The 26,694-nt window shown below is 41.5% G+C and overlaps 2 protein-coding genes across 3 annotated transcripts; both read left to right on the top strand.

Annotated features, from left to right (window-relative positions):
* The first annotated feature begins 5,521 nt into the window (after positions 1-5,521).
* Positions 5,522-8,392, top strand: LOC134289083 (uncharacterized). 2 transcript variants are annotated; one of them, XM_062855079.1, is made up of 2 exons: positions 5,522-5,804; positions 5,882-8,392. In XM_062855079.1, the coding sequence occupies exon 2, from the start codon at positions 6,383-6,385 to the stop codon at positions 7,550-7,552; it is 1,170 nt and encodes a 389-aa protein (XP_062711063.1). In that variant the 5' UTR covers positions 5,522-5,804; positions 5,882-6,382; the 3' UTR covers positions 7,553-8,392. The 2 variants fall into 2 exon arrangements, with proteins under 2 accessions (XP_062711063.1, XP_062711064.1); XM_062855080.1 differs by having other exon boundaries at positions 5,522-6,220; positions 6,280-8,392.
* A 1,669-nt stretch (positions 8,393-10,061) lies between these two features.
* On the top strand, positions 10,062-18,067 carry LOC134286218 (uncharacterized). Its single transcript, XM_062847801.1, has 3 exons — positions 10,062-10,088; positions 12,865-17,814; positions 18,026-18,067. The coding sequence occupies exons 1-3, from the start codon at positions 10,062-10,064 to the stop codon at positions 18,065-18,067; spliced, it is 5,019 nt and encodes a 1,672-aa protein (XP_062703785.1).
* Positions 18,068-26,694: the final 8,627 nt, after the last annotated feature.

Genomic DNA, 26,694 nt, shown 5'->3' with positions numbered 1-26,694 from the left:
TTCTGGTGGAATTTGAACCCACGACTCCGTATTCGCTAGACTGGCGCCTTAATCAACTAAGCCATAGAACAGGTAATGATTCTGTGGAATGGAAAGCCAAACTAACTCCAAAGCCACACCGTAAACACTCCACAGTGGTCCACCAAGCGGATTTACAAGGAAAGATGCATTCAGCGCCTTCGAATGATTTTTTAGACAAATATGGTCTTTTACAAAGTTGTTCCTATAAATAAGGCCCTCTTTCCAATGTACATGAAAATTAGGGTGGTCCATATTTTCAAATAAATTGGAAACCAATCTTTTTTATTTGCAAGAATAACTATATACCTACATTCTTCGGGAAAATTGTAGATCTATCAATTTTGAGCAAGTTTGCTGAAGACAGTTTTTTGTAGCTTTTAAATTGACCGATCTAGAAATATTTTTCTAAATTAGCTTGGGGTGGTTCAAGAAAATCCGGTTTTTAGGCATTAACTTTTTCAGATTTGATTTTTCATCAAAGTCGCCCAAGAAAGACTTGTAGAGCATTTGAAGACGCGTCATTTGGTCGTCGTTTGGATTTTTTGTTTCAAATTTCTCGTCGAAGTAGCCTAAGAACCACTTTCAGAGCTTCCAAAAACGTGCATTTTCGTGTGCTGAGAATGTTGCTACGTATTCCGTTTAAAAGATATTGATGATTACCTAGAAAAAATAGGCACTTTTCAAGTATTTTTTACTTGAGTTACAACAATAACACCCCTCTAATTTTTGGAAATGTTTTATAACAACATTTCATCTTTTGAATGCTGGTAAAATATATTTTTTTATGTTTGCTCCAACCCATCATATCACCTTTTCAAAAAACTATTTTTTTTTCAAGAAAAACACCTGTAACTATTGAACCAAAATGGATAGCGACCATTTCTGTGCACGAAACGATGCGTCTGTAAATGCTCTGTGTTTCTTGTGTGACTTTGATAAAAAAATCAAAACTGAAAACTGGTTTTCTTGAACCACCCTAAGCTTATTCAGAAAAATATCTCTAGATCGGTCAATTTTGGAGGTACATAGAAACTGTCTTTAGCAAACTCGCTCAAAACTGATAGATCTACAACTTTCCCGAAGAATGTATATAGTTATTCCTGCGAATATAATATTTTGTTTCCATTTTATTTGAAAATATGGACCACCCTAATTTGTACATTGGAAAAAAGGCCTTATTGTTAGAAGACCATATTTGCCCAAAAAAATCATTTGAAGGCGCCGAATGCATCTTTACTCGAAAATCTGTTCGTGGACCACTGTGAACTTCTTTTTCACCTTTCCTTACTCTCGACGCATACTAATTAGACATCAGCAAAACAAACTGTTTAATCTCTAGGTATGCGGAGTGCGAGACTAAGTATCGGCTTCATAAATACAATTCGCTCCTACTTGTAGTTGGTGGGCGCAAACGCGAGTGTGTTGTGGATTGGCATCTAAGCCGAAAGAGAAATTAGTTTATAAAAAAGGAGTGTTCACGGTGTGGTTACGGAGTCAGATTGACTTTCTGTTCCGCAGAATCATCACCTGTTCTGTGGCTTAGTTAGTTAAAGCATCGGTCTAGCGAATACGGAGTCGTGGGTTTGAATCCTACCAGATAGCGATTTTTTCCACAAAATTTCATCTCTCAATTTGTCAATTAGCTACATTTCGTGTCTTCTAATCACTAGTTTTCCTGTATGTTTCAGACATTCCAGCAAATTTGGTAAACTGCCAGTAAAATGGGCAATATGTGTCATTGTGGACGTGTCAGTATAGGGGGCGCATACATTTGGAAATCTTGAATACCGTATTACCTCACTAATTCGACAACGACTGTTGTAAAATTACTGGAGAAAACTTTTAGTTTGACAAACTGGTTACCCTTTCCTTATCTTACCGGTCAGACTAAAGCCTGAGTGACCTCTACTGTACGTATACTATAGGAGTCGTTCTCGGTCCATGGCTGGCTGTGTGTCTCCAGTTCCGCACTCTGCGAAGGGTTCGCAGATTGTCCTCTACTTAACCGACCCACCTAGCTCGCTGCAACCACGTCTTCTTGTACCGGTCGAATGACTCTCGAGAACCATTTTAATCGGGTTGCTATCGCTTTTCGCGCACCGTAGCCACTTGATTTTCGTAGTGTGGACGATGGAGGGTTCTCTCAGAAGCTGATGCAGTTCGTGGTTCATTTGCCTTCTTCAACTCCCGTCTTACATCAGCACTCCGCCGTAGATAATACGCAACACCTTCCGTTAGAAAACTCCAAGAGCGCGTTGGTCCTCTGCACGTGGATTCCATGCTTCTGATCTAATCAGCGTTTTGTAGATAGTTAACTTCGTGTGTCGGCGAACTTTATTCGATCGTAGAGTTCTGCGGAGTCCAAAGTAGGCACGATTTCCTGCCACAATGCGTCTCTGAATTTCTCTGCTGGTGTCGTTGTCGTCGGTCACCAGTGAGCCCAAGTACACGAATTCTTCAACCGCCTCGATTTCATCACCGTCGATATGAATTCGGGGTGGCGGGCGCGGTGATTCCTCCCTGGAGCCCTTTGCCATCATGTACTTTGTCTTCGACACATTAATGACTAATCCGATTCACCTGGCTTCATTCTTTAGTAAGATGTACGTTTCCACTATCGTCTCAAATATGCGAGCTATAATATCAATATCATCAGCGAAACCAAGCAGCTGAACGGACTTGAAAATCGTGAAAATCGTTCCACTCGTGTTTACCCTCGTTCTCCTTATTACACCCTCTAAAGCATTGTTGAACAGCAAGTACGAAAGACCATCACCTTGCCGTAACCCTCTGCGAGATTCGAAGGGACTCGAGAGTGTCCCTGATACTCGAACTACGCACATCACTCTATCCATCGTCGCCTTGATCAATCGTATCATTTTATCCGGGAATCCGTATTCGTTCATAACCCACCATAACTGTTTTCGATCGATTGTATCATACGCCGATTTGAAATCGATGAACAAGTGGTGTGAGGGCACGTTGTATTCGCGGCATTTCTGCAACACATGGCGAACATCTGGTCTATTGCAGTGCGTTGGCCCATGAATTCAGCCTGAATATTGCCTCAAAAGTGCTTCTCCACCGTATTTTAAAAGTTCGCTTGATAGTTGAGCTGCTCGTTTTCAACAGGCCAATCTCCTCCTCAAGAAATTGAGGTTACGGGCCGGAAATCTTTCGCCCTGCGCACGTACCCCTAGATATGTTACCACAAGAACCTTGAGGCGTTAATCGTAATGCTGCCGCCACCTCTCAACCACCTCATGCTCGCTCGTGAGAAGATTTCCGTGATTGTCTTTGAAAATGTCGATTCTCGCCAGCGATTCTTTCCATCACTTCGCGATCTCGTTTTTCCTGCTGGCGCTTCTTCCTCCGGAAAACGGGGTTCTGCTTGTTCCTAGCCTGTCTATAACGTGCCTCATTCGCCCTCGTACGGTGTTGCAACATTCTCGCCCATGCTACATTCTTCTCGTTTTTCAATTGTTCATATTCGCCGTCTGGTACCGTTTCTGTGATTCGGAGTCGCGAAGCCTAGTGATACAGCCCAGTGTATTGGAGTAACATATAACTTTATGTTAGAAAATAATAGACAACATTCTATCGCGTGATTTAAAGTTTTTTGCAATATTTGAATTGCTTCTAAGAATATCCGTGAGAGTTGTTTGAAAGTTATAAAACTAACCCCGTTTAACGCTCCTCAATCTCTTGCATGAAGAATCAATATCGTCTACCGTTAACATCATCATACTCTTCCACAAAATGTTCAATATTTACAACATCATCAAGCTCATAAAGCGTATCACCTATCAGCATCATCATCCCTGCAGGGATCAAAAGAAAACCCAACGGATTGGTTCAGCCAGTGCCAGTGCAGTCAGTCAGTGGTGTTCCCGAGAACACGCTTTTCCATCATTTTATTTTAATCCTTTTCCCAACTCTCGTGAGTAAACGACTGGCGGCATGAATCCCCTCCGGGAAGCGAAGGGGTTACGCTTCGTTAGGGATATGTTTAGCGTCATTGACTGTGCGGGAGAGGGGGGTGGGGGGGATTGGTGTAAAGCAAATTAGAACTTGCTGCGTTTCGTCTCCGATGGAACGTCGTTACAAGGATCAACCTCGGTTCAAAAGAATCGAGGTTAAATGTGCGGTGGCAAGTGAAACGCCACCATCATCCCTTGGTTGTAAATATTCCTTTGGGTAATAACTTGTTCCCAACAGTCAGTGGCGCCGCCAACGCGCTGAACTTGACTAAAGTGGGCTGGGGGAGGTACGAACAAGGGTACAAATTGGTCCATCAAGTGGAAAGGTGTTTGATTTCATTCTGTTGACACCTGGGTCATTGCTTAATAACGAAAGTGTCGAAAAGGTTGGGACGAAACAATTTTATGATTTAAACCACTTCGATCGGTCGTGAATAGACAGGCTTGGTGGTCTAGTGGCTACCCCTTCTGATTCGTATGCAGAAGGTCCTGGGTTCAATCCTTGGCCCGTCCCTTTCCTGCTACTTTGTATATTTCTATATACTTTCTACCTCCTCTCCACATAAGGAGTAAAAGTAGTTGAAAATGTTCAGGATGTTCTATCTCGAAGCTAGGTTGGTCTTTTCATTTCGGTTTTTCTATGAAATCTTCACAATATAGTTAAGTTTAGAACAGCTTGGAAAAATTTGGAAAATGTTTAGTATTATTGAAAATATATTTTTTTTTATCTGTATTAACGAGATTTTTAGCCCTAGGCTAGTTCATCTCGGGACCCACGCTTTACTTCCCTTCCGAAGGAAGAACTCACATTTTTTTGCGAGTTTGTCGGGAGTGGGATTCGATCCCAGGTCCTCGGCGTGATAGTCAAGTGTTCTAACCATCACACCAGGTCCGCTCCTCTATTGAAAATATGGTTAAATGAATACACCTCACAAAATAAAAATCTGCACAAAATGCAATTTTGTTAAGATTTTTCAACATTTCAAAGATCTGCAGTGAATAAAATTTGTACGATAAAAAATCTGGAAAATATTGATGCTTGTTCACAGTTATGTACACATAACATATCATTCAACAGCGACTTTCAAAATTCATATTTTCGATAGAAAAATCTGCTATATCAACAAAAAGGTCCACTCCAGAAAACGTCTATTTTTTATCAAATTTTGAAGTTCTGCTTTTAATATCTTAAAAGGTTATAAAATTCTATTTTTTGCTCTTACTTTCTCGTCTATAATTAAAAATAATTCTCCATTTAAAAAAATGCGAATTTTTCATTTTATGTATCTTTTATTTACGTAAACATGATTTGGAGGAGCAAAGAAAAAAGGTGTTTCTCAAAAATGGCCGTTTTCATTTTTATGATTTGCGCTTAAATGCAGTGGAATTTTTTCTCGACAAAAATAATTTGTTTATATCATGAGGGTTCTGGAGCTTATTATATTTGCACAAAAAAGTTAACAATTTTCGAACATCAACGAACTTTTATCGCATTTTCATTTTTTTAGAAGGTGTGTGTTGATTCCGCCACGTCCAGAGATCCGACGAGCCCCAACGTCCCCATTTCTAAACAAACGTGTTCACACCCAATCCGCACAGAGAGGATCGTCGATAATGCGGACGGTCGTGCATCCGAGATGAGAAGAATGGACAGATAAATTGAACACAAACAAAACAGCCATTGGTGAAGATACAGTGCCGATATTCATTGCTAGGAAAAATGAAATTAATCTAAAGCTGATTCTTATCGCTACTTCAAATGCTAGTTCTCTAAACCCTAATTCTTAAATAATCTAAAACTAGGTAATATTGAATTAATTGAATATTGGGGTTTGTGCCTAATTAGTGTTATTGATAAACCTATATTATGCTATTTACAGTGAAATCTTATTACCTAGTGTTCATTCACTCCATTCTTACTGAAACAGTATTTTTTTTTACCTAAACCTACAAGGTGAGAACATGCGCTTAGTTAGCTTAAACAGAACATGCAATTACTTAAACTATACAAACATTCACAACAAATAGGTGCGTGTAGTTACATTTCCCGAGAGTCTTGGAATCTATCTACCCATCATCCTCAAGCAAACTGTGGTGAGATTGTCTTAATTTATACGCTATATGCTATTGAACCTTATACTATTTCTATTAATTAGGCACTAATTGTCAGTGTATCTCAGCTCCTAAATAATCACGGTGGCAATAGCGAATCACCAAAAGTGAGTTAGGTAACTAAGACAACCAAACGTAATTATTAATGCAAATCGTAAACTTGCAGGAATTTTGTAACCGTTCCTACCGTGTAAATTGGAATAAAGAGTTCACGAAATCTACATTCGCTTACCGCCCAACATCTTACAAAATTCTTTTGCGGCTCTTGTATGATGTCCGGAAAGAGCTCGAAGACTGGATCTGGCAAGAACAGTTCTGCCGGAACGTTCAACAACCACCGGGAAGGTGGAACGAGCGTAACAGGCGCGGCAGCGGTAATCCCAACTCGAGTGACCGTACCAACGACCGCAGCAAGTTCTCCAGGAAACATCTCTATTGTCGCTGCAAGTGCAGCAGCGGTCGCGACGAGCGAAGCAATGGGCATAACGAACCTTGGAGTCGGTGCATTGCGCACTGCAGCGGTAGCGGTCAACAGTTCAACGGATCTGGTAAAGGCAGGAAACCCCCCTCCTACCACGCAGGTAAATGCTGACGTAGCCAATAAACTTAGTTCTAAAGGAGCGATTCCGAAGCAAACGGCTTTGATTGCCGAGCAGGGAAAAAGGGCATCTCTGTCAAATCTACGCGGAAAGGTCGTTGTCAGGCGTAACCCGTTCCGTCGCGCGCGTCCGAATCGGTACAGAAGTTGTGAGTTGTGTGCAGATAGTGACAATAGCAGAATGGTGCAGTGTGATGGTTGCGAGAGATGGTTCCACTTTACATGCGTGGAAGTCACCGAAGGGATAGCCGAAATCAGTTGGGTTTGTCCAGTGTGCCCGGCCGCACAGTACGAGACGGAACAGTTAATCCCTCCTAAAGACGTCCGAGCAGTGTTGCAGGCAGATAATCCACCCCCAATGGACAACGGCGAAACAAAATCATGCGGAAAGAAGAGCAGCAAACGAAGCGAAAAACGGAAGCTAGATTTGCGGTTGCAGAAACTTGAGGAACAGAAGAAGTTGGAGCAGAAGTTCTTGGAGGAGAAGTTCAAAATCCTGGAGGAATGCGAAGGTGACAGCGAGACAGATTTCGACGACGAGGACCTCGAGAAAATGTCCAACATTTCGCAATGGATCAGAGACACAGAAGGCGGGGAAGCAGTCCAAGATTCCGGTGTCGTCGAGGAGGACCTGCAGGAAGAGGATAGACATCCGTCTGTACCTACTGAACAGTCAGTACTAGTCGAACAACGACAGCCAGGCCAGCCACATTTTTCGCAAGGTGGACAGCGAAACACATTTCACATTCGGGGATTTTTTTTTATTACCGAACAGGTTTGGGCCGAAGGGTCTCCGATTTCAATGAAAATTTCACCAGAGCTAGAGGTCGTGGATATATGATCAAATTTGGGATTCAAAAAAATCATAGTGGACTATTTTCCCGAAAAACGCTAGATGAAATTTCACGATTTTCCCAAATTTTTCAAAATACCCCAAACTTCAAAAAATCATATCTCAAAAACTATACATCGTAGAACAAACTTTTTTTAGTGAAATCGACGCCAAATTACCTCAGCAATCCGATAAAAATACATTGAGAAAAAAGTTTCTCAGAAAATTTTTCACCATAGAGAAAAAACGTCTAAAAATGCTGATAAAAGTACCGTCTGTATCATAGATTATTTTGAACAAAATTTTTCCTAGCGCAAAAATTAATGTTCTTCATTTCGTTCTTTGACGCAAAAATGGAATCTCTTACCGTTTTAGAGATATAGCCAAAAAACCAACGGCCAGTCGCTATATTTTCATAGGAAGCCATCAACAAAAGCGGCCGATCACTTGTTGCAACATATTTGCTTTGCGGCGAGCAAATGACAAACGCTAATTTCAACGTAATTTTGACACTCACGTGAATCGGAGTGCACTGACAGCACATATATGGTACTTTAGTGCCTTTTAAATGCAACAACTTATAAAATTTTGAAATTAATGGATTTGTAACTAGAAAGCGTTGCAAATAACAAGTTTACAACGAGCAAACGCATATTTAAACATATTTTTTTTTTTTTTCAATCAAAGCAATCATATGCCGTTAGAGATGAGTGGATATCAGGTAACTATAAGGTCTCTTTACACATGTAAAGCTTTATTTTGTTTTTATAGAGTTTTTGTTGCTTAAATGATCATTGGTATGTGGATTCTTCTATACACCATAAAGAGACATTTTCCACTCAATCTATCTATATATATAAAAATGAGTTTGAAATTCCTTTGAGGCAACAAAAGTCACGAACGGCTGAACCGATCAGAATGAATCTTGCATGGTTAGATTCGTATTCATGGTGGCTGTGTTTATATGTAAAAAAAGTTAGGAAAATCAGCTAAAAAGGCATGAAAATAGTAAAAGTTGGAATTTTAATGAGCTGGGAAGAAAATCACTCCGATCGAAAATAAAACCAATCTAGAGTGCGGTGCTCCAAAAACTGAACAGATGTCAAACCACATCTTGGCAAGACAAAGTTTGCCGGGACAGCTAGTATATATATAAAAATGAGTTTGAAGTTCCTTTGAGGCAACAAAACTCAAGAACGGCTGAACCGATCAGCATGACTCTTGCATGGTTAGATTCGTATTCATGGTGGCTGTGTTTATATGTAAGAAAAAGTCAGGAAAATGAACTAAAAATGTTAGAAAATAGACAAAATTCTGATTTTTTATGATCAGGGAAGAAAATCAACACGATCGAAATGAAACCAATCTAGAGTGCGTTGCAACAATGACCTCAACAGTTGTCAAACCACCACATCTTGGCAAGACAAAGTTTGCCGGGACAGCTAGTATTTAATAAATAGCATGGTCTGTGCATAATGTGTTTGTATAATGTGCTTTAGAAAAAACACTAATTTAAAACTTAACGGAACTTTAGACCGTTCGCAATGCTGTTTTATTTTGTATGGCGAGTTTTAAATTTTTTAAAACTCGCCATACAAAATAAAACAGCATTGCGAACGGCCTTAAAAGATACAGTACTGGCCAAAATTATAGGCAGTGGTGATGATACGACATTTAGGTTGATGAATCTCCCTTTGAGATAGCTTTATTCAAATGCAATATTTTTTGTATTATTGTTTATTGACTACGTAATAACAATACAACGTTTCTTACTTCGAACGATTATCAATGAAGAAAATAAAATCAAAATATTGAAATTGGGCAAAAACTACCTGGCCAAAATTATAGGCACTATGTGAACCTGCTAAAGACAGTGTGATATCTTATTTCTGTAACTACTTAAAATCGAGGTTATAATACTTCCACGAGCTTTCAATGTTCTTTTGACACGGTTTGGAATCGGGATCACTAGTTTAGGCCATTGGCGTTTGGTGTATTTTGATCAAATACCTATGAAAGCTCCAACGAGTACCTGGCAATTTTTAGTTTGATAATTTTACAACTGATGATCAATATTCTTCATATGTTCTCAATACGGTTGTTGTCTAGGCTAGTTGGCAATTAAGCTGGGACAGGAAATTCATGGCTTTGAAACTAAAGAATTGATATTTCAACTTGTTATATGAATCATTGTCTTGCTGGAAGTACCATTTATCACCATTATAACTAAAGTTTTCATCAAAATGTTTATCCTAGACAATAGATAGGGTGATGATATATCGTTTGGCATTCAGTATACCCTTATATAAAATCAGGGGATCAATATCTTGTGCAGAAAATATATCCCCACACACTATTACTACTCCACCTCTTTGCAATCGTGTTTGGACGCTAAGTGATATATGGCGTTATTCTACCCGCCAACTAACAGACACCCCATATTCCACTGAATTTCCTCAAAAGCAATAAAATCAATCAATCAAACAACATGATACCATTGTATTTTGTTCCAATAGACATGGTTTTGGCTCCATTCGAGGCGTTGGTAATTTGTTTGCTGTATCGAACTGGACACCGCTTTTTTGAGTAGCTGTAAAACTTACAACGACAAGTGGGACTGGATACTAACAGTGTGTAAGACTGCAATTCTTCAATAAAAGCTGGACTGCCCGTTTCATAGAAAGGTATACTGAATGACATTTGGTATGTCAGAATTATTTTCAATGTTCGCGAGAAATATCTCAATTAGAACTTTGGTCGTAATGATGGCTACAGGTATTTCGAACAAGCCAACGCTTCACCTCACTATTCAAAATAGTAAATTTTAATGCCACACAATCAAAACTAATCCATTACAATGCCTAGGAGTTCCAATTCTGGATGGGTTGCCCACTTATCCAAGCTTAAAATCATTTAGACACGGTTGGAGGACATTTACTGTTAACTTCAAATTTATGAACTAGAAATCACAAGAATCTCGATATACCTGTCATGGACATTTTATAAAACATACCAAAAAATAAATTCATAAATTAGTGATCTCGATTCTAAACCGTACTAAGAGTTCTGCTAAACAGAATATTTGAGAATCCTGATGATTTTTATTATTAACGTCTGAGATAGAACATCAAACTTTCTTAAGAAGGTCTTAAGTGCCTATAATTTTGGCCAGACAATTTTCGACCAAATTCAAGATTTAAATTCGTTCTCTTTCGTTAAGTTTCACTTCATGTTGGAAACAATGCAATTATATTTTGTGATCAATAAACAATAACACCAAAATTATTGCATTTGAATAAAGCTATTTCAAAGGGAGATTTATCAACCTAAACATCGTATCACCATCACTGCCTATAATTTTGGCCAGTACTGTATATACCATGGATGAGAGGAACAAACATGTACTCTCTGTAGCGGATCTGGTGTGATGATTACAGCTCGTGACTGTCACGCCGAGGACCTGGGATCGAATCCCACTCCCGACATACGAAGGGAAGTAAAGTGTGGGTCCCGAGATGAACTAGCCTATGGCTAAAAATCTCGTTAATACAGATAATAAAATAAACATGTACTAATTAGTACGGGCAACAAATTAAAGTTTACCATGCATACAACTTCTTAACGCGCTAATAAAACATTGTTGCTTCAAACCAAGCTTTTCCTGTTCTAAGAAGCGACACAATTCCAACAGTGACGATAATAATATTCAGCAATGGTTAGCGAAGATTAATACCGTGCTCTGTATAGAGCTACTGAGTTGACAACAGTTGAGACAGCACGGTACGCTGGAGGATCGATCATTACCGTTAAAATAAGTTTTGATATTGATTAATAGAAAAAACACTGAAATGTAAGATCAATCAATTCATCACTTTTTTCTAACTAACAATTTGTTGTCAAAAAGACTTCATCAGTTTTGAGAACGAGCATGACAAACCCATACTACTACCCATAATATATTCGAATCAACCAATAAATCGGTGCACGGTTCGAATGATTAATATATTGTCTAAAATTGTTTAATGCTCTAAGATGTCAAGTAAATGTTTAATTTCAAGAAATCCTCTAACGTCCACATTTTCATTCACAGCCTTTGCATTTACGAAGCTTCATGGGTCATTGAATCCTTAACTATCTATATCTTTTGAAAATTTCTAGAATGCTTTCGTTATTTCTGAACGAAGCAAAAGAATTATAATCAAAAAATACTACACAACTATGTATTTTTGTTACTTACACAGTTAAAAATGTTATATCATTTAACCTGTAACAAAAGGATCTCGTCGTATAGCACACATTTTTCCATCAGTTTATAAATTTACATCTTGCTCTCAGTATGAAGCTTGCGTTCAACATTCCATACAAGAAATTGTTTGATGTAAAATTAAGTTCAATAAGATAGAAATTCGTATGCAATTTTTTTTTCGTTAGGTATAATTTGAAATATTTTGCTGAGTAGTAACCATTCTCCGTTAATAGTTTTCTTTGTTTTCATTGTTTTCTTAAATTGAAATGGAAAACAAGTAGGGCATGAGTGCTATAAGTAATTTTACGCTCACCGGTGGCATTAGCTCGTTGTTAACTTGTTATTTGAAACACATTTTAGTTAGAAACCCGATCATTGCAAAACATGACTATTTAATGCATTCAAAAGGCACTCAAGTGCTATATATGTGCTGTCAGTGCGCTCCGATGCACGTTAGTGTCAAAGTTACGTTACAATTAGCGTATGTCATTTGCTCGTTGCAAAGCAAACATGTTGCAACAGGTGAACGGCCGCTGTTGTTGATGGCTTCCTATGAAAATATAGCGACTGGCCGTTGATTTTTTGGCTATATCTCTAAAACGGTAAGAGATTCCATTTTTTCGTCAAAGAACGAAATGAAGAACATTAATTTTTGCACTAGGAAAAATTTTGTTCAAAATAATCTATGATACAGACGGTACTTTTATCAGCATTTCTAGAAGTTTTTTCTCTATGGTGAAAAATTTTCTGAGAAACTTCTTTCTCAATGTATTTTTATCGAATTGCCGAGGTAATTTGGCGTCGATTTCACTAAAAAAAGTTTGTTCTACGATGCATAGTTTTTGAGATATGATTTTTTGAAGTTTGGGATGTTTTACAAAATTTTGAAAAATCGTGAAATTTCATCTAGTGATTCCCGGAAAAATAGACGACTATGATTTTTTTGAATTCCATATATGGTCATATATCCACGACCTCTAGCTCTGGTGAAATTTTCATTGAAATCGGAGACTCTTCGGCCCAAAGTGTTCGATAATAAAAAAAAATCCCCATTCCGGATTTCGCTCCCGAGCAGCGCTCTACGCCACAGACGCAGCCGGCGATTCGTGCAACCAACCCAGCATCGCAATGTTTCCCGATTCCTTCAGCGAGACCGCAATCTATCACGCATCCACGGCTGACCGGACCGGCACTACAAGCAGAACCGATCCCTGCGGAAGAGACCGTTTGTATTCTCAATCGGAGTCAGCTGGCCGCCAGACAAGCGGTCTCAAAAGACCTTCCGGAGTTCGCAGGTAACCCTGAGGACTGGCCTCTGTTCTTTTGCATGTACACTTCATCAACGCAGATGTGCGGCTTCTCCAACGAGGAAAATATGCTGCGTTTACGCAAGTGTTTGAAGGGTAAGGCACTAGATGCCGTGAAGAGTCGCCTGCTTCATCCTTCTAATGTTTCTGGCGTTCTCTCGACGCTTAAGATGCTTTACGGCAGGCCAGAAGCGATCGTCCAAGCTGCTATTAGAAAAATTCGTTCACTTCCAGCCCCGGAAATAGATCGACTAGAGAGTCTGGTCAATTTTGCGCTCACTGTCGAAAACCTTGTGGCAACAATAGAAGCATGCGGTGTACAAGACTTTGTGTATAACGCTTCGCTCAAATTCGAACTGGTTGAAAGATTACCACCGACGCTTAGATTGGACTGGGCGAAGTATACCCGAGGGAATTCGGCCCCAAATCTCTTGGACTTCAGTTCTTGGCTGTACTCTATGGCGGAAGATGCGAGTGCGGTTATGCAGACATGCTCCACTGCTCCGCGAAGTCGCAGTAATAAGGGAGACGCGTTTGTCAACGTACACTCCGAGTCTACCAAAAATTCGCGAGACCGAACGCGAGAACCATTCAAAGAATGCTTCGTTTGCAAAGGTTCTTGTCCAGTAATCACAAAGTGCAAACGGTTCGGTGAACTGAGCTACGAGTCGAAGTGGTCAGTAATACGAGAAGCGAAGCTGTGCCGTAAATGCCTACGTAAACATAACGGTACATGTCGGCAACAAAACAAATGCGGAATCAACGGGTGCACTTATTTGCACCACCCTTTGCTGCATAATGAGAAAACTGGAAGCGAGCATGGAGCAGTAGCGGCAACGAATTCCAGTTGCAACATCCATCAAACTCAGACCAGCGATGTATTGTTTCGGATTATTCCAATAGTACTACACGGTCCTGCGAAGACGGTGCGGACGTACGCCTTCATCGATGACGGATCCGAACTCACGCTCATGGAAAAATCACTTGCGCTGGAGCTTGGACTGCAAGGATCTCAGATGGCCCTCTGCTTGAAATGGACAGGGGATACCAGCAGAATGGAGAATGATTCTCAAAAGGTTGAGGTGGCTATTTCTTCCGCCAGGAATACATCCCAAAGGCATAAACTCGAGGATGTTCGTACTGTTCAGCAGCTGAAGCTAAGACCACAGACCTTGATAGCCTCTGAAATGCAAAGGCGCTACAGTCATCTTGTCGGCATACCTTTCGATTCCTATATTGATGTGTGTCCGCGTATCCTGATCGGTCTAGACAACGCACAACTAGGACATGCATTAAAAAGTCGAGAAGGCAAGTCATCTGAACCCATAGCCGTCAAAACACGTTTAGGGTGGATCGTGTATGGAAGTTGTTCATCAGTTTACCACTCCGAAAGTTACGTCAACTACCATGCGGTACAAGTGTGTGAGTGTAATGACGCTTCCGATGAAAATCTCCACACAGCAATGAAGAACTATTTCGCGCTTGACAGCATGGGAATCTCCAACCCTGGAAAGACATTACTCTCCGTAGATGACCAGCGTGCAATGGAGATCTTGGAAGCAGTAACACATCGTAAGGACGGCCATTATGAATCTGGTCTTCTCTGGAAGTACGACGCTGTGCGACTTCCTGACAGTAAGGCGATGGCCTTGAGAAGATGGGAGTGCCTGGAGCGTCGGATGAAGAAAGAGGAAGGATTGGCAGAGGCTCTACGTTCAAAAATGCTCGATTATATCCAGAAAGGATACGTCCGCAAATTGACAGAGGAGGAGCTCAAAACTCGTCAGCCTCGTGAGTGGTACTTGCCAGTGTTTCCAGTTTACAATCCAAACAAACCAGGAAAACTGCGATTGGTATGGGATGCAGCAGCAACAGTTCAAGGAATTTCTTTAAACTCGGTTCTATTGAAGGGACCAGACCAGCTGACATCCCTGCTTACTGTTTTGATTCAGTTCCGGGAGTTCCGAGTCGCGGTATGTGGAGACATTCGGGACATGTTTCACCAGGTCCTAATGAGGAAGGAAGATCAACATTGCCTGAGATTCTACTGGGAAGGAGACACTCCAGGTAGCGCGCCGAATGTTTATGCCATGACGGTGATGACGTTTGGCGCGTGCTGCTCGCCCACGACAGCTCAATACGTCAAGAACATCAATGCGGAGCGATTCGAAGTCGAGTATCCGCAAGCTGTCGAAGCCATTGTTAAAAAGCATTACGTCGACGATATGCTTGCCAGCGTCGAAAGTGAAGCGGAAGCGGTAAAGTTAGCACATGATGTGAAGCACATTCACGCTGCAGGAGGGTTTGAAATGCGCAACTGGTTGTCCAATTCGTCAATCGTCCGAGCTTCCCTACAAGAAGAAACAACTACAGAGAAGTACCTCGGGGCCGAGGAAGAAAACATTACCGAAAAGGTATTAGGTCTGTGGTGGAACACAACAACCGATTGTTTCACGTTTAAGGTATCTCAACGATACGATCAGGACCTGCTAGCCGGATGCCGCCGACCCACCAAACGTGAGGTGCTTCGAACGCTAATGATGATGTTCGATCCGCTGGGTTTCATCTCGCATTTTCTGATGTACTTAAAAGTACTGATGCAGGAGATCTGGAGGTCGTCGATTGACTGGGATACCCCTATTGAAGAACCACAGTTCCAGAAGTGGTTGATTTGGCTCAAAGTTCTACCAGAAGTAGCCAATGTCCAGCTTCCACGATGTTATAGACTATCAGTGTCAACGGATAGCAGTTGCAACATTCAGATGCACACGTTCGTTGATGCGAGTGAGAGCGGATTCGCAGCAGTTGTGTATCTGAGGTTCGAAGAAGACGACGTTGTTGAGACTGCACTCGTCAGTGCAAAAACTAGAGTTGCTCCATTGAAATTTCTCTCCATTCCTCGCTCAGAACTACAAGCTAGCATTCTCGGTGTTCGGCTTGCTAACAGCGTTGCCCAATCATTATCCATTATTGTGAGCAAGCGCTTCTTCTGGACTGACTCCAGAGATGTCCTTTGCTGGTTGAATTCCGACCATCGAAGATACAGTCAGTTTGTGGCATTCCGAGTAAGCGAGATCCTGGAGACGACAGATGTAAGGGAATGGCGTTGGGTTCCAACGAAGCTGAACGTGGCCGACGAAGGAACTAAGTGGACGCGTCAACCTGATCTCAGCGCTTCTAGCCGTTGGTTTAAAGGACCAGAATTCCTACATGAACCACAAGAAGAGTGGCCAAGTACCTCCCGGTATGGAGCAACGAACACGGAGCTCCGAGCACATCTGATGACGCACGTTTCTACGGTGGAATCCATCATTAATCCTCAAAACTTCTCGAAGTGGAGCACGATACTACGTACAACAGCGTTCGTGTTCCGGTATATAAACAACTCTAGGCCGAAGACAAAACAACGAACTGGAGGGCCGTTGACGCAGCAGGAGTTGAAAAGAGCAGAGAACTTTCTGCATCGTCTTGCCCAGAGCGACGAGTACGCAGATGAAATGGCTATCCTATTTGGAAATCGCTTGAACGGAACGGATAAGCAAGCTATACCCAAAAGTAGCTCTATTGCTTATTTCTGCCCTTTTCTCGATGAAACCGACGTATTAAGGGTTCGCGGCCGAACCGGTGCCTGCCCGATGATCAACTACGATGCAGTTAACCCCATCATACTCCCTCGTAACCATCGTGTCACACATTTGATCCTTCTCCAATATCACCGCAAATATCACCACCAAAACCACAACACTGTTCTCAACGAGATTCGCCAACGATACAGGATCCCACGTCTGAAATCCACGTACAACGCAATACGCAGGCAATGTCAGGAATGCATGAATGCTAGCGCAATGCCACAGCCCCCAATCATGAGTGACCTGCCACCGTCCCGTCTGGCCGCCTTTTCTCGTCCGTTCACGCACATGGGGGTGGATTACTTTGGCCCCATATTAGTCACTGCTAACCGAAAAACTGAAAAACGCTGGGTTCTAATAGCTACCTGCCTAACCATCCGCGCCATCCACTTGCAAGTTGCACACACTCTCAGTACCGATTCCTGCATCATGGCCCTGCGAAACGTCTTTGGTAGGAGGGGTACGCCGGCAGTTATCTATAGCGACCAAGGTACCAATTTCCGTGGTGCTAGCAAGGAGTTGAAGGCCGTTGTGAAAAGTCTTGACCAGGAGCGACTAAAAGCTGAGTTTACTACTCCGCACACCACTTGGATCTTCAACCCACCAGCCTCTCCGCACATGGGCGGAGCATGGGAGCGTCTTATCCGCACAGTCAAGCAAAACCTCAATAAGCTGCTTCCAAACCGTACATTGTCCTACGAAGTTCTTGAGAATCTTCTCATTGAAGTGGAAAACGTGGTAAACTCCCGACCACTCACCAGTATCCCGGTTGAAGATGATGAATCCCCGGTGCTCACCCCAAACCATTTTCTACTTGGATCGTCTAACGGTTCGAAGTCATGGGTACCGTTTAACGACAGCCCCGCTGTGCTCAAGAACTGCTGGCAGCTCTCTCAGATCCTGGCCAATCAGTTCTGGACCCAATGGTTGCGAGATTACCTGCCGTCGATCACTCGTCGAACCAAATGGCTTAACCCAACAAAGCCCATTGAAGTCGGCGACATAGTTGTCATTGTGGACCCAAGCTTTCCGCGCAACTGCTGGCCGAAAGGACGTGTAATATCTACAAAACCCGGAGCCGATGGCCAAGTAAGGTGGGCCACCATCCAAACTACGAGCGGCATCTATGAGCGTCCAGCCGTGAAGCTCGCCGTCCTAGACGTAGGCGTCTGTAAGGATACACCCCTGAATAACCACCGGTGTATCCCGGGGGGGAGTGTTGATTCCGCCACGTCCAGAGATCCGACGAGCCCCAACGTCCCCATTTCTAAACAAACGTGTTCACACCCAATCCGCACAGAGAGGATCGTCGATAATGCGGACGGTCGTGCATCCGAGATGAGAAGAATGGACAGATAAATTGAACACAAACAAAACAGCCATTGGTGAAGATACAGTGCCGATATTCATTGCTAGGAAAAATGAAATTAATCTAAAGCTGATTCTTATCGCTACTTCAAATGCTAGTTCTCTAAACCCTAATTCTTAAATAATCTAAAACTAGGTAATATTGAATTAATTGAATATTGGGGTTTGTGCCTAATTAGTGTTATTGATAAACCTATATTATGCTATTTACAGTGAAATCTTATTACCTAGTGTTCATTCACTCCATTCTTACTGAAACAGTATTTTTTTTTACCTAAACCTACAAGGTGAGAACATGCGCTTAGTTAGCTTAAACAGAACATGCAATTACTTAAACTATACAAACATTCACAACAAATAGGTGCATGTAGTTACATTTCCCGAGAGTCTTGGAATCTATCTACCCATCATCCTCAAGCAAACTGTGGTGAGATTGTCTTAATTTATACGCTATATGCTATTGAACCTTATACTATTTCTATTAATTAGGCACTAATTGTCAGTGTATCTCAGCTCCTAAATAATCACGGTGGCAATAGCGAATCACCAAAAGTGAGTTAGGTAACTAAGACAACCAAACGTAATTATTAATGCAAATCGTAAACTTGCAGGAATTTTGTAACCGTTCCTACCGTGTAAATTGGAATAAAGAGTTCACGAAATCTACATTCGCTTACCGCCCAACAGTGTGCAAAAATTTAAATACATGAGTTCAGTAATCTAGGTTAAAAATCTAATTAAAAGAACATTTTTAGAAAATCATAAAAGCCATGTATTTTTTCAAGGATTTATACGATATCTCCAAAAATAAATTACCTAAAAGTTGTATTAAACTATTTTTGAGGCCATTGTTAATATTTTCAACTACTTTACGATACACTCCTTAGGCAGCATCCATTTATTACGTAACGCTCAAATCGACATTTTTCGACCCCCCCTCCCCCCTCCGTAACGCTTTTTTGTATGAAAATCCTAAAATTTTTGTATGGGCCGTAACGCTTGGCCGTACTCCCCCCCTCCCCCTAGAGCGTTACGTAATTTGTGGACGGCGCCTTATACAACTCATGTATATCCACATGTTCATAGCTATCGGTAGAACAGAAACGGGTTGAAAAAGTCGTTTCCCTTCCTTCCTAACTTTCACATGACAGTATCAATATATCAGATAACGACTACTTCAGTATGCGTGAATAATACACCGCGTAAATACGACGCGAATTTTCACCTTCGATATTTACCTTATTACTGGTGTTTCGTTGCGCGAATAATACCAACGGCAACCGGACGTGTAAATAAATTGACTACGGACAGTTTTTCCCTCGCTTCGGTTGGAATAGTCAATTAAACACATCACTTTGTGGCTGCAGAATCGGCTCACAAACTTCCAAATAAGGGAACAGACAGCTTCCATTGTTCCAGTATCATCGATACCGAACAACTTTTTCTACTACCGTAATAGTGTTGATAGTGCTACAACTACACGTACGAGCCGTGAGCGCAAAAGTTGTGACCGTCGCTGTATTAGGTAGTGCACGCAGAAATAAAAACAACATCGATTGATCAACTGGACAGTGAGGAAAAACGGCAAAAATTGTCCATTATCTGAATCCAAATTTGGGGTAGGTAACAGGTGACTGTTACCCATCATTTCCTCGATTACCGAGTGCAAGGAATGCCAATAGCATAGCAGATAGGACAGACGCAATGAAACCTTCCTACGGGGGCGACCCCGGAGGGTCCCTGGGTCCAAGATATCCTAGTTTCATGGACCCACAGAATTAATCGGAAGGCTAACGATATTGCTTATGACCGGCAAAGATGGAGCCGCTCTACCGGCAGACCCGGTTCTGATAGGAATGAGTATTGAATCGGTAGTAGGAGATAAAGCGATTGAATCAGCCAAAAGCGAGGATCGTGGCGCGCGCTACATTCTCCGAATTCGGAATCAAGCACACTTGACCAAGTTATTGAACACAACCACTCTTCTCGATGGAACTGAAATCACTATCATCCCACATCCACGGCTTAATACGAGCAAATGTGTAATTTTCTCGTTTGACGCCATGCGCTACTCGGAGGCAGATGCGCTCGAAAAACTGCGCAGCCAAAATGTATCGCACGTCAAAAGAATCACGCGGAACGATAACGGCAATGTAATCAACACTCCAATCCTAATCTTAACGTTCAATCAAACCACATACCCTAGCCACGTAAAAATTGAACTTCTGTATGTTGAAACTCGTCCGTTTTATCCAAACCCAGCTCTACGATCACCCGTTTCACAGTATGGTCCACGACCGCAACCCAAACCAGGCATCAAAACTACGACCCACGTTGAAGGAATCGTTAAACGGAAAAACAAAAAGGAAGAAAGGCATCCGAATCAACTCAAAGATGCCTACAGAGCCTCCTCTGAAGGACCTGGATCACCTCCCAAAAAAACATGAAACCCGCTGCGACTAACCTGGAACTGGAAGCAATGATAGAATACATCGAAGAAGATGATGGAGAAATCGTAGATATTACGGATGGCGAACCTATATCACCAAGTGACAAGGCTTTCGTTCAGGTTCATCAAGACACAAATGCATCCAAATCCAACAGCATTAACCAGCACATCTAACCAGATCACCATCCAAAATGCAGAATCTCCTATATTACGTAACAGTACCATCAGTGAGGAAAGGTTTGGGAGCGGGGAAAGTGTAGTACCCCTTCCACTTCCACAAGCGGAAGCGCATCTGAGTGGAGGACCTGTCCGGGACGTCATACCCCAACCCGTAGATGGGAAATTCCTCAGTGCGGCCTTTGAAGACAGCAACCGAAGAAGCCAACGAACTACTAAACCAAGAACAAACGCAAACCCCGATATCAACACAAATTGCAACCGAATCAGCGAACGTTCCATGGGTTTCGGAAACCCTAGGCCTTGCCCCACACTGACCCCGACAGGGAAAAACATTCAGCAATAGGTGTGGGGGGCCTGATATCTCAGGCAAGTACATTCAACCATACAACCGGAACAACAACGTATGCAGCCTCACAATTTCTTTAAGTTCCCACCCTGGCCACTTGTGGAGGGAGCTGGACAAATCGAATCGGTAACCACGAATCACCCAGCCGACTCAAGATCCCCGTAGTACCCGATCTTTCAACCAGCGAACTCGACCAGTCTCAACCAACTCAACTCGCGGCAACAAGGTTGCGCAATAGTAGACCACCACTACCGCCATATGTAGTATTCGATTCCGTGGCCTATGATCAAACGCTTCAAGTTCAGCAGATGCCTCATTCCAGCAGTGCTACAATAGACTTGCCCACATTTTCAAGTGCTACAACCACATACAGATCAATACCCGAAGATACCCCACCAAGAATCGAACGATGTCTACCTCCACGGACACCAAACCGTTCGGTGTCTACTTCATCGGACAGCTTTGGTACAGTGACCCGGCTCGCGTTACAGTGGAATATTAATGGTCTACTAAATAATCTCAGCGATCTACAACTACTAACGCACGTAAACCCGCCGCATACTCTAGTACTACAAGAGCTTCACTGCAGAGATTCATATGGCTGTGCCTTTAACCGACTTCTACAAGGACAGTATATATGGTACATAAAAACGGGATCAACTCTCTTCCAAAATGCTGCGATAGCTGTAAACCGATCAATCCCACATAAACTGGTTAAACTCGACACCACTCTCATCGCACTTGCAGTCAGAGTTGAACTTCCCTTTCCACATATAATTGTTTCATTGTATCTTCAGCAAAATGGAACCGGAAATATAGAACTTCCCGGGTAGACGTGAATATCATAATCATATCTTAAAACGATCAAATTTTGATGTCATATCTTAATATGATATTGATGAGATATTCAAAAAGTTGCCACATATCTGCTCAATATCTCATCGTGATATGATTTCAAAATTAGTACTTAATTTGATCTTTGGAACGCCTAGTGCAACCCGCTGTATGAATGTCAAAATTTCCCAACATTGCGCGTGAAAACTTTTTTATGCAATTCAGTGTTATAATTTCTTTTTTATACAACTAATTTCGGTATCATAATGGTCATTTTTTCCGAACTGGTTCATAATGCAACTGAAATGAGTTGCATTATGAAAAATAGTTGCATAATGTTCATAATGCTACCCATTTGAGTTGCATTATGAACATTATGCAACTCAAATGAGTTGTATAATGAAAAAATCATTGCATAAAATTTTGTAGGGAACTCGTTGCAAAACTCGATTTTTTCAGCACTCTTCGTATTTATACGACTCGAGCTGAAAAAATCAACTTTTTGCAACTAGTTACATAAATAACTATTAAGTTTTCAACTTTCATTATGCGCCATCCCCAAATAATGTAACGCTTCAGGAGATAGGGGTTTAAAAAATTACGTAACGCTTCAGGGGAATAGGGAATACAGCTTAGCGTTACGACCCATACAAAAAAGTTGGAGTTATCATACAAAAACACATTATGGGGTCCACCAGATCCTAATGAACCAACCATCGAGTTCAAAAATGTCGAATTTAGCGTTACGTAATAAATAGATGTTCTCTTATGTCCACTACAAATTTTACAAACGAACACTGGGATAAAAAGGAATTAGAAGTGGCCTTCATTTTCAATATGCGGGTTAATGGATGCGGCAATTGAACCAAAAAAAAAACAGAATAATCGGCACAAAAATGCATATAATCAGACGACCAGCTTTTTGTGTTTCAATTAACAAATTGCGTAGCGATTCTGCCGCGGTTATACTAAATGTTTCCTAAACTTTTCTGGGCGACAGTTCACAATAGAGCACGTTCAGTGAAGTACTAGATTTTTAGCTGATTTTTTATGGCTAGAAGATAAATTCTCCGTTTCTGCAACAAAACTATGCAAAAAGCGTGGGTATTATGATTCCTTGCCTTATTTAATGCTGTTAGAACAAAACTTTGGAAAACTTTGTTGCAAGAAATGGAGAAATGGAGAAAACAATTACACAGTTACCCAAAGTTTTGCTCGAACAGCATTAAATTAGGCAAGAAATCGTAATAGCCAAGCTTTTTGCGTCATTTCATTGCAGAAATTTAGAATTTATCTTCTCACTATACAAAAATTCATCTCATTACAACAATCTTGTACTTCACTGATTGTGTCCTATTGGTGAAAATATTATTACCATCCGTTCTGATTTAGCAGGACATGTCCTAATTTTGGACTAATTTTGGCCAAAATTTCTTAACAAATCCGATGAGTTTTATTCATTTTCGAGAAACTACATAAAATGTCCTGATTTTCTAGGCTGTGTAAATGTTAGCCCTAGGTGGAAATTCGTCCTGTTTTACGCGCAAAATGAACCACACATGTTTCTACACATGTCGTTTTTAAAGATTGGATAACTAGCTTTGTTAACAATTCAGAGAATAGGCATAACATGTGAAATCATCTAGTGAAAAGTGCTCTCTTAGTTTATGGAAATATGCAATTCCTAATTAAGCCTTAATTCATTTTTATGTTCCATACTATCGCTTAAGTTTGCAAATTTTGGGTGGAAACTGTATTAATATTCTGCAATAGAACATTTATCATTGGGAAATCTGAAAAATACTGCTTAAGATCAAAATTAGCTCTTCACATGTCCATCTGCAACATCCTGAAATCGAAATATCTGAAAATTACTGCTCAAGATCAAAATCAGTTCTTTCACACATTCATCTTTAACATCCGAAAATTGTAAGATCTGAAAACTACTATTCAAGATCATAATTAGTTCTTTCACACACTCATCTACAACATGGAGCGACCAAACCAACACAACTACCATTAGCCGCAAGCACCTTGGAAAACGTAGAACTTGATGCTCTTGTTACCTTCTATTTTCAGATATGAGTCGAAGTGCAGTGGTAATGTCACTGATCATAAACCACGAGGTCACAAGTTCGATTCTGGTCGCGGCCATTTTTCTTTTTTTTACTCCAATCCATCTGTCAGATCATTTTTTGATATTGGTTTGATGTGCTACAGCCCAGATCTCCCCAGATATTAGTCTGATCTTATAATATCAAAATGAGATATTATTATGTTCTTCCCCATACTAATTTTTGATCTTATTTTTGATCTTTTATCTCTTATGTCAAACAAACCAATAACTAATTGTGATCTTGAGTACTTCACTAAGGAATATCAAATGATGATATTGTTTTGATTTTTACTTCTACTCGGGTTCTTCTGCAACAGTTGCTCGATCAACTCGAAAAACCATATCTACTTCTAGGTGACTTAAATAGCCACCATTACGCGTGGGGCTCATCAAAAACTGTCAAAAGAGGGGCGGCAATACTAGAAGTAGGGTATCGCGCCACTTGGGCGGTGGCTTCTATATTCGTCTGTTTTCCACTATAACTCAGTCAATTTTGAACCAATTGACTTGAAATGTTGTACCCGGGTAGATACTATACCTATCTCACCACATTCCAAAGGTTGTGTCAATTGGTTCAAATTTGACTGAGTTATAGTGGAAAACAGACGAATATAGAAGCCACCGCCCAAGTAGCGCGATTCCCTAGCTGAGAAAAACGTCCTCATAGTGCTGAACGTTGGAAACGCAACCTTTTCACGTGGGGATTATCAATCTTGCATCGATGTTTCACTGGCTTCCGCGTTAAGTTCTTGAGGTGGAATATCCACACTGATCTGATGGGCAGTGATCATCACCCAATCGAAATTCACACCTCAGATCTATTGCCAGAAACAACAAGACGGCCACGATGGCGTCTCGACGAAGGAAACTGGGAGAACTACGAGCGGGATATTTAGTGGAACCTAACACAACCTATGATCCTGAGGTATTGGGAGAACTAATCCTTGATGCTGCAAAGGCCAATATTCCAAGGACAAGCAGCAAATCAGGGAGGAAAGCGTTGCATTGGTGGAACGACGTTACGAAAGCGGCAGTGAAAGCTCGTAGAAAATCTCTCAATAGACGCAAGCGAACCCCCAAGGATCACCCAGATTGGAACCAGATCAACCAAGAATACCAACATCGGCGAAACGAATGTAGAGACATAATCCGAAAAGCGAACAATGACTCTTGGGAAGAATTTCTTGAAGGTTTCGATAGTAGTCAATCCACCACTGAAATGTGTGAATGCTTTGAGTGGCAAAAGAAGATCACATGGAATTGCAATCCGGAAAAATGTAGCCAACAGTATTGGCGAATATTTCGAGAAAATCTCATCATGCGCGCTGTATTCACCAAGCTTCTTAGCCGCCCAAAAGAATAAGAACACATTACCGATAGTCGATCCTGTAACTCCCGACGAAAACAACAAACGCGACTTCAATGTACTTTTTATAATTGAAGAGCCGTTTTTTGCCCTCGACTCTGGCAAAGGAAAGTCTGCAGGGCCGGATGAACTAAGCTACATGTTCTTTAAGCGTCTTCCTCTCCAGGTCAAAATATCTCTCCTTGATTGAAAGTTTTAACTACGTCTGGACAACCGGGGTATTCCCAACTAGATGGACGCATGGTTTAATAGTCCCTATACCAAAACACAAAACAGGTTCAAGCGATCCAACCGACTATCGCTCGATTGCGCTAACCAGTTGCGCATGTAAAATAATGGAATGTATGGTAAATAGGCGCCTTATAACCGCGCTGCAGGACAAGTTGGACGAAAGACAGCATGCTTTCCTCAAAGGCAGGGGAACCGGGACATATTTTGCTTCCCTAGCTCAAGTAATCGACGATGCTTTATCGAATGGTCTACACGTGGATTTAGCTGCTCTAGATTTGTCTAAAGCGTACAACAGAGTTTGGCGCCCAGAAGTTCTTCAACGACTCGTAGACTGGGGCTTCGTGGGGAACATCGGAAAATTTATTCAAGGATTCCTGGAACGTAGAACTTTCCAAGTGCTGATTGGCAATACGCGTTCCAGAGTCTTTCAGGAGGAAACGGAAGTACCCCAAGGGTCCGTGCTCGCAGTAACTTTGTTCTTGATCGCCATGAACTCCGTCTTCGAACGACTGCCAAAAAGTATTTTCATTTTCGTATACCCCGATGACTTGTCATCGTCGTAGTTGGAAAACATCCGAAGATAATTCGAAGGAAACTACAAGCTGCCGTACGAGCGGTCGCTAAATGGGCAGAAACCGTAGAATTTGCCATGACAGCTGAGAAATGTTCAATTTCGCACTGCTGTACATTCGGACACCACCCATGGAAAAACCCAGTCAAGATAGGAAATAGTGAAATCCCCTTCAAAAAAGAGCTGCGAATACTAGGTGTCATATTCGATAGGAGATGCAGTTTCGAATCCCATTTCAACGCAGTAAAGAAAGACACGGAGTGCAGAATGCGACTGATTAAAGCAATAAGTGGCAGACATAAACAAACAGTCGGAAATCGCTCTTCAACATCGCTCGTAGCATCGTTATTAGCAAGCTTCTGTATGGATTAGAAGTTACCATTCGCTCCTTCGAGGCTCTAATCCGTATTCTCAGCCCAGTATACAACAGGATACTTCGCTCCACTTCCGGCCTACTTCCCAGCTCACCTACTCTAGCTACATGTGTGGAAGCCGGTGAACTCCCGTT

Source organism: Aedes albopictus, chromosome 2 (assembly GCF_035046485.1).
Source record: "Aedes albopictus strain Foshan chromosome 2, AalbF5, whole genome shotgun sequence".
Lineage (NCBI taxonomy): Eukaryota > Metazoa > Arthropoda > Insecta > Diptera > Culicidae > Aedes > Aedes albopictus.
Note: the sequence above shows the minus strand (reverse complement) of the source record. Positions and strands in the feature narration are given on the sequence as shown.

Excerpts from the sequence above, each read along its gene's own strand:
- LOC134289083 (XM_062855079.1), top strand. The coding sequence starts at position 6,383 with ATGATGTCCGGAAAGAGCTCGAAGACTGGATCTGGCAAGAACAGTTCT.
- LOC134286218 (XM_062847801.1), top strand. The coding sequence starts at position 10,062 with ATGGTTTTGGCTCCATTCGAGGCGTTG. Across the intron at positions 10,089-12,864 it reads TGGCTCCATTCGAGGCGTTG|CGCTCTACGCCACAGACGCA; the intron begins GTAATTTGTTTG and ends GCTCCCGAGCAG. Across the intron at positions 17,815-18,025 it reads AACCCGGAGCCGATGGCCAA|AGAGGATCGTCGATAATGCG; the intron begins GTAAGGTGGGCC and ends CAATCCGCACAG.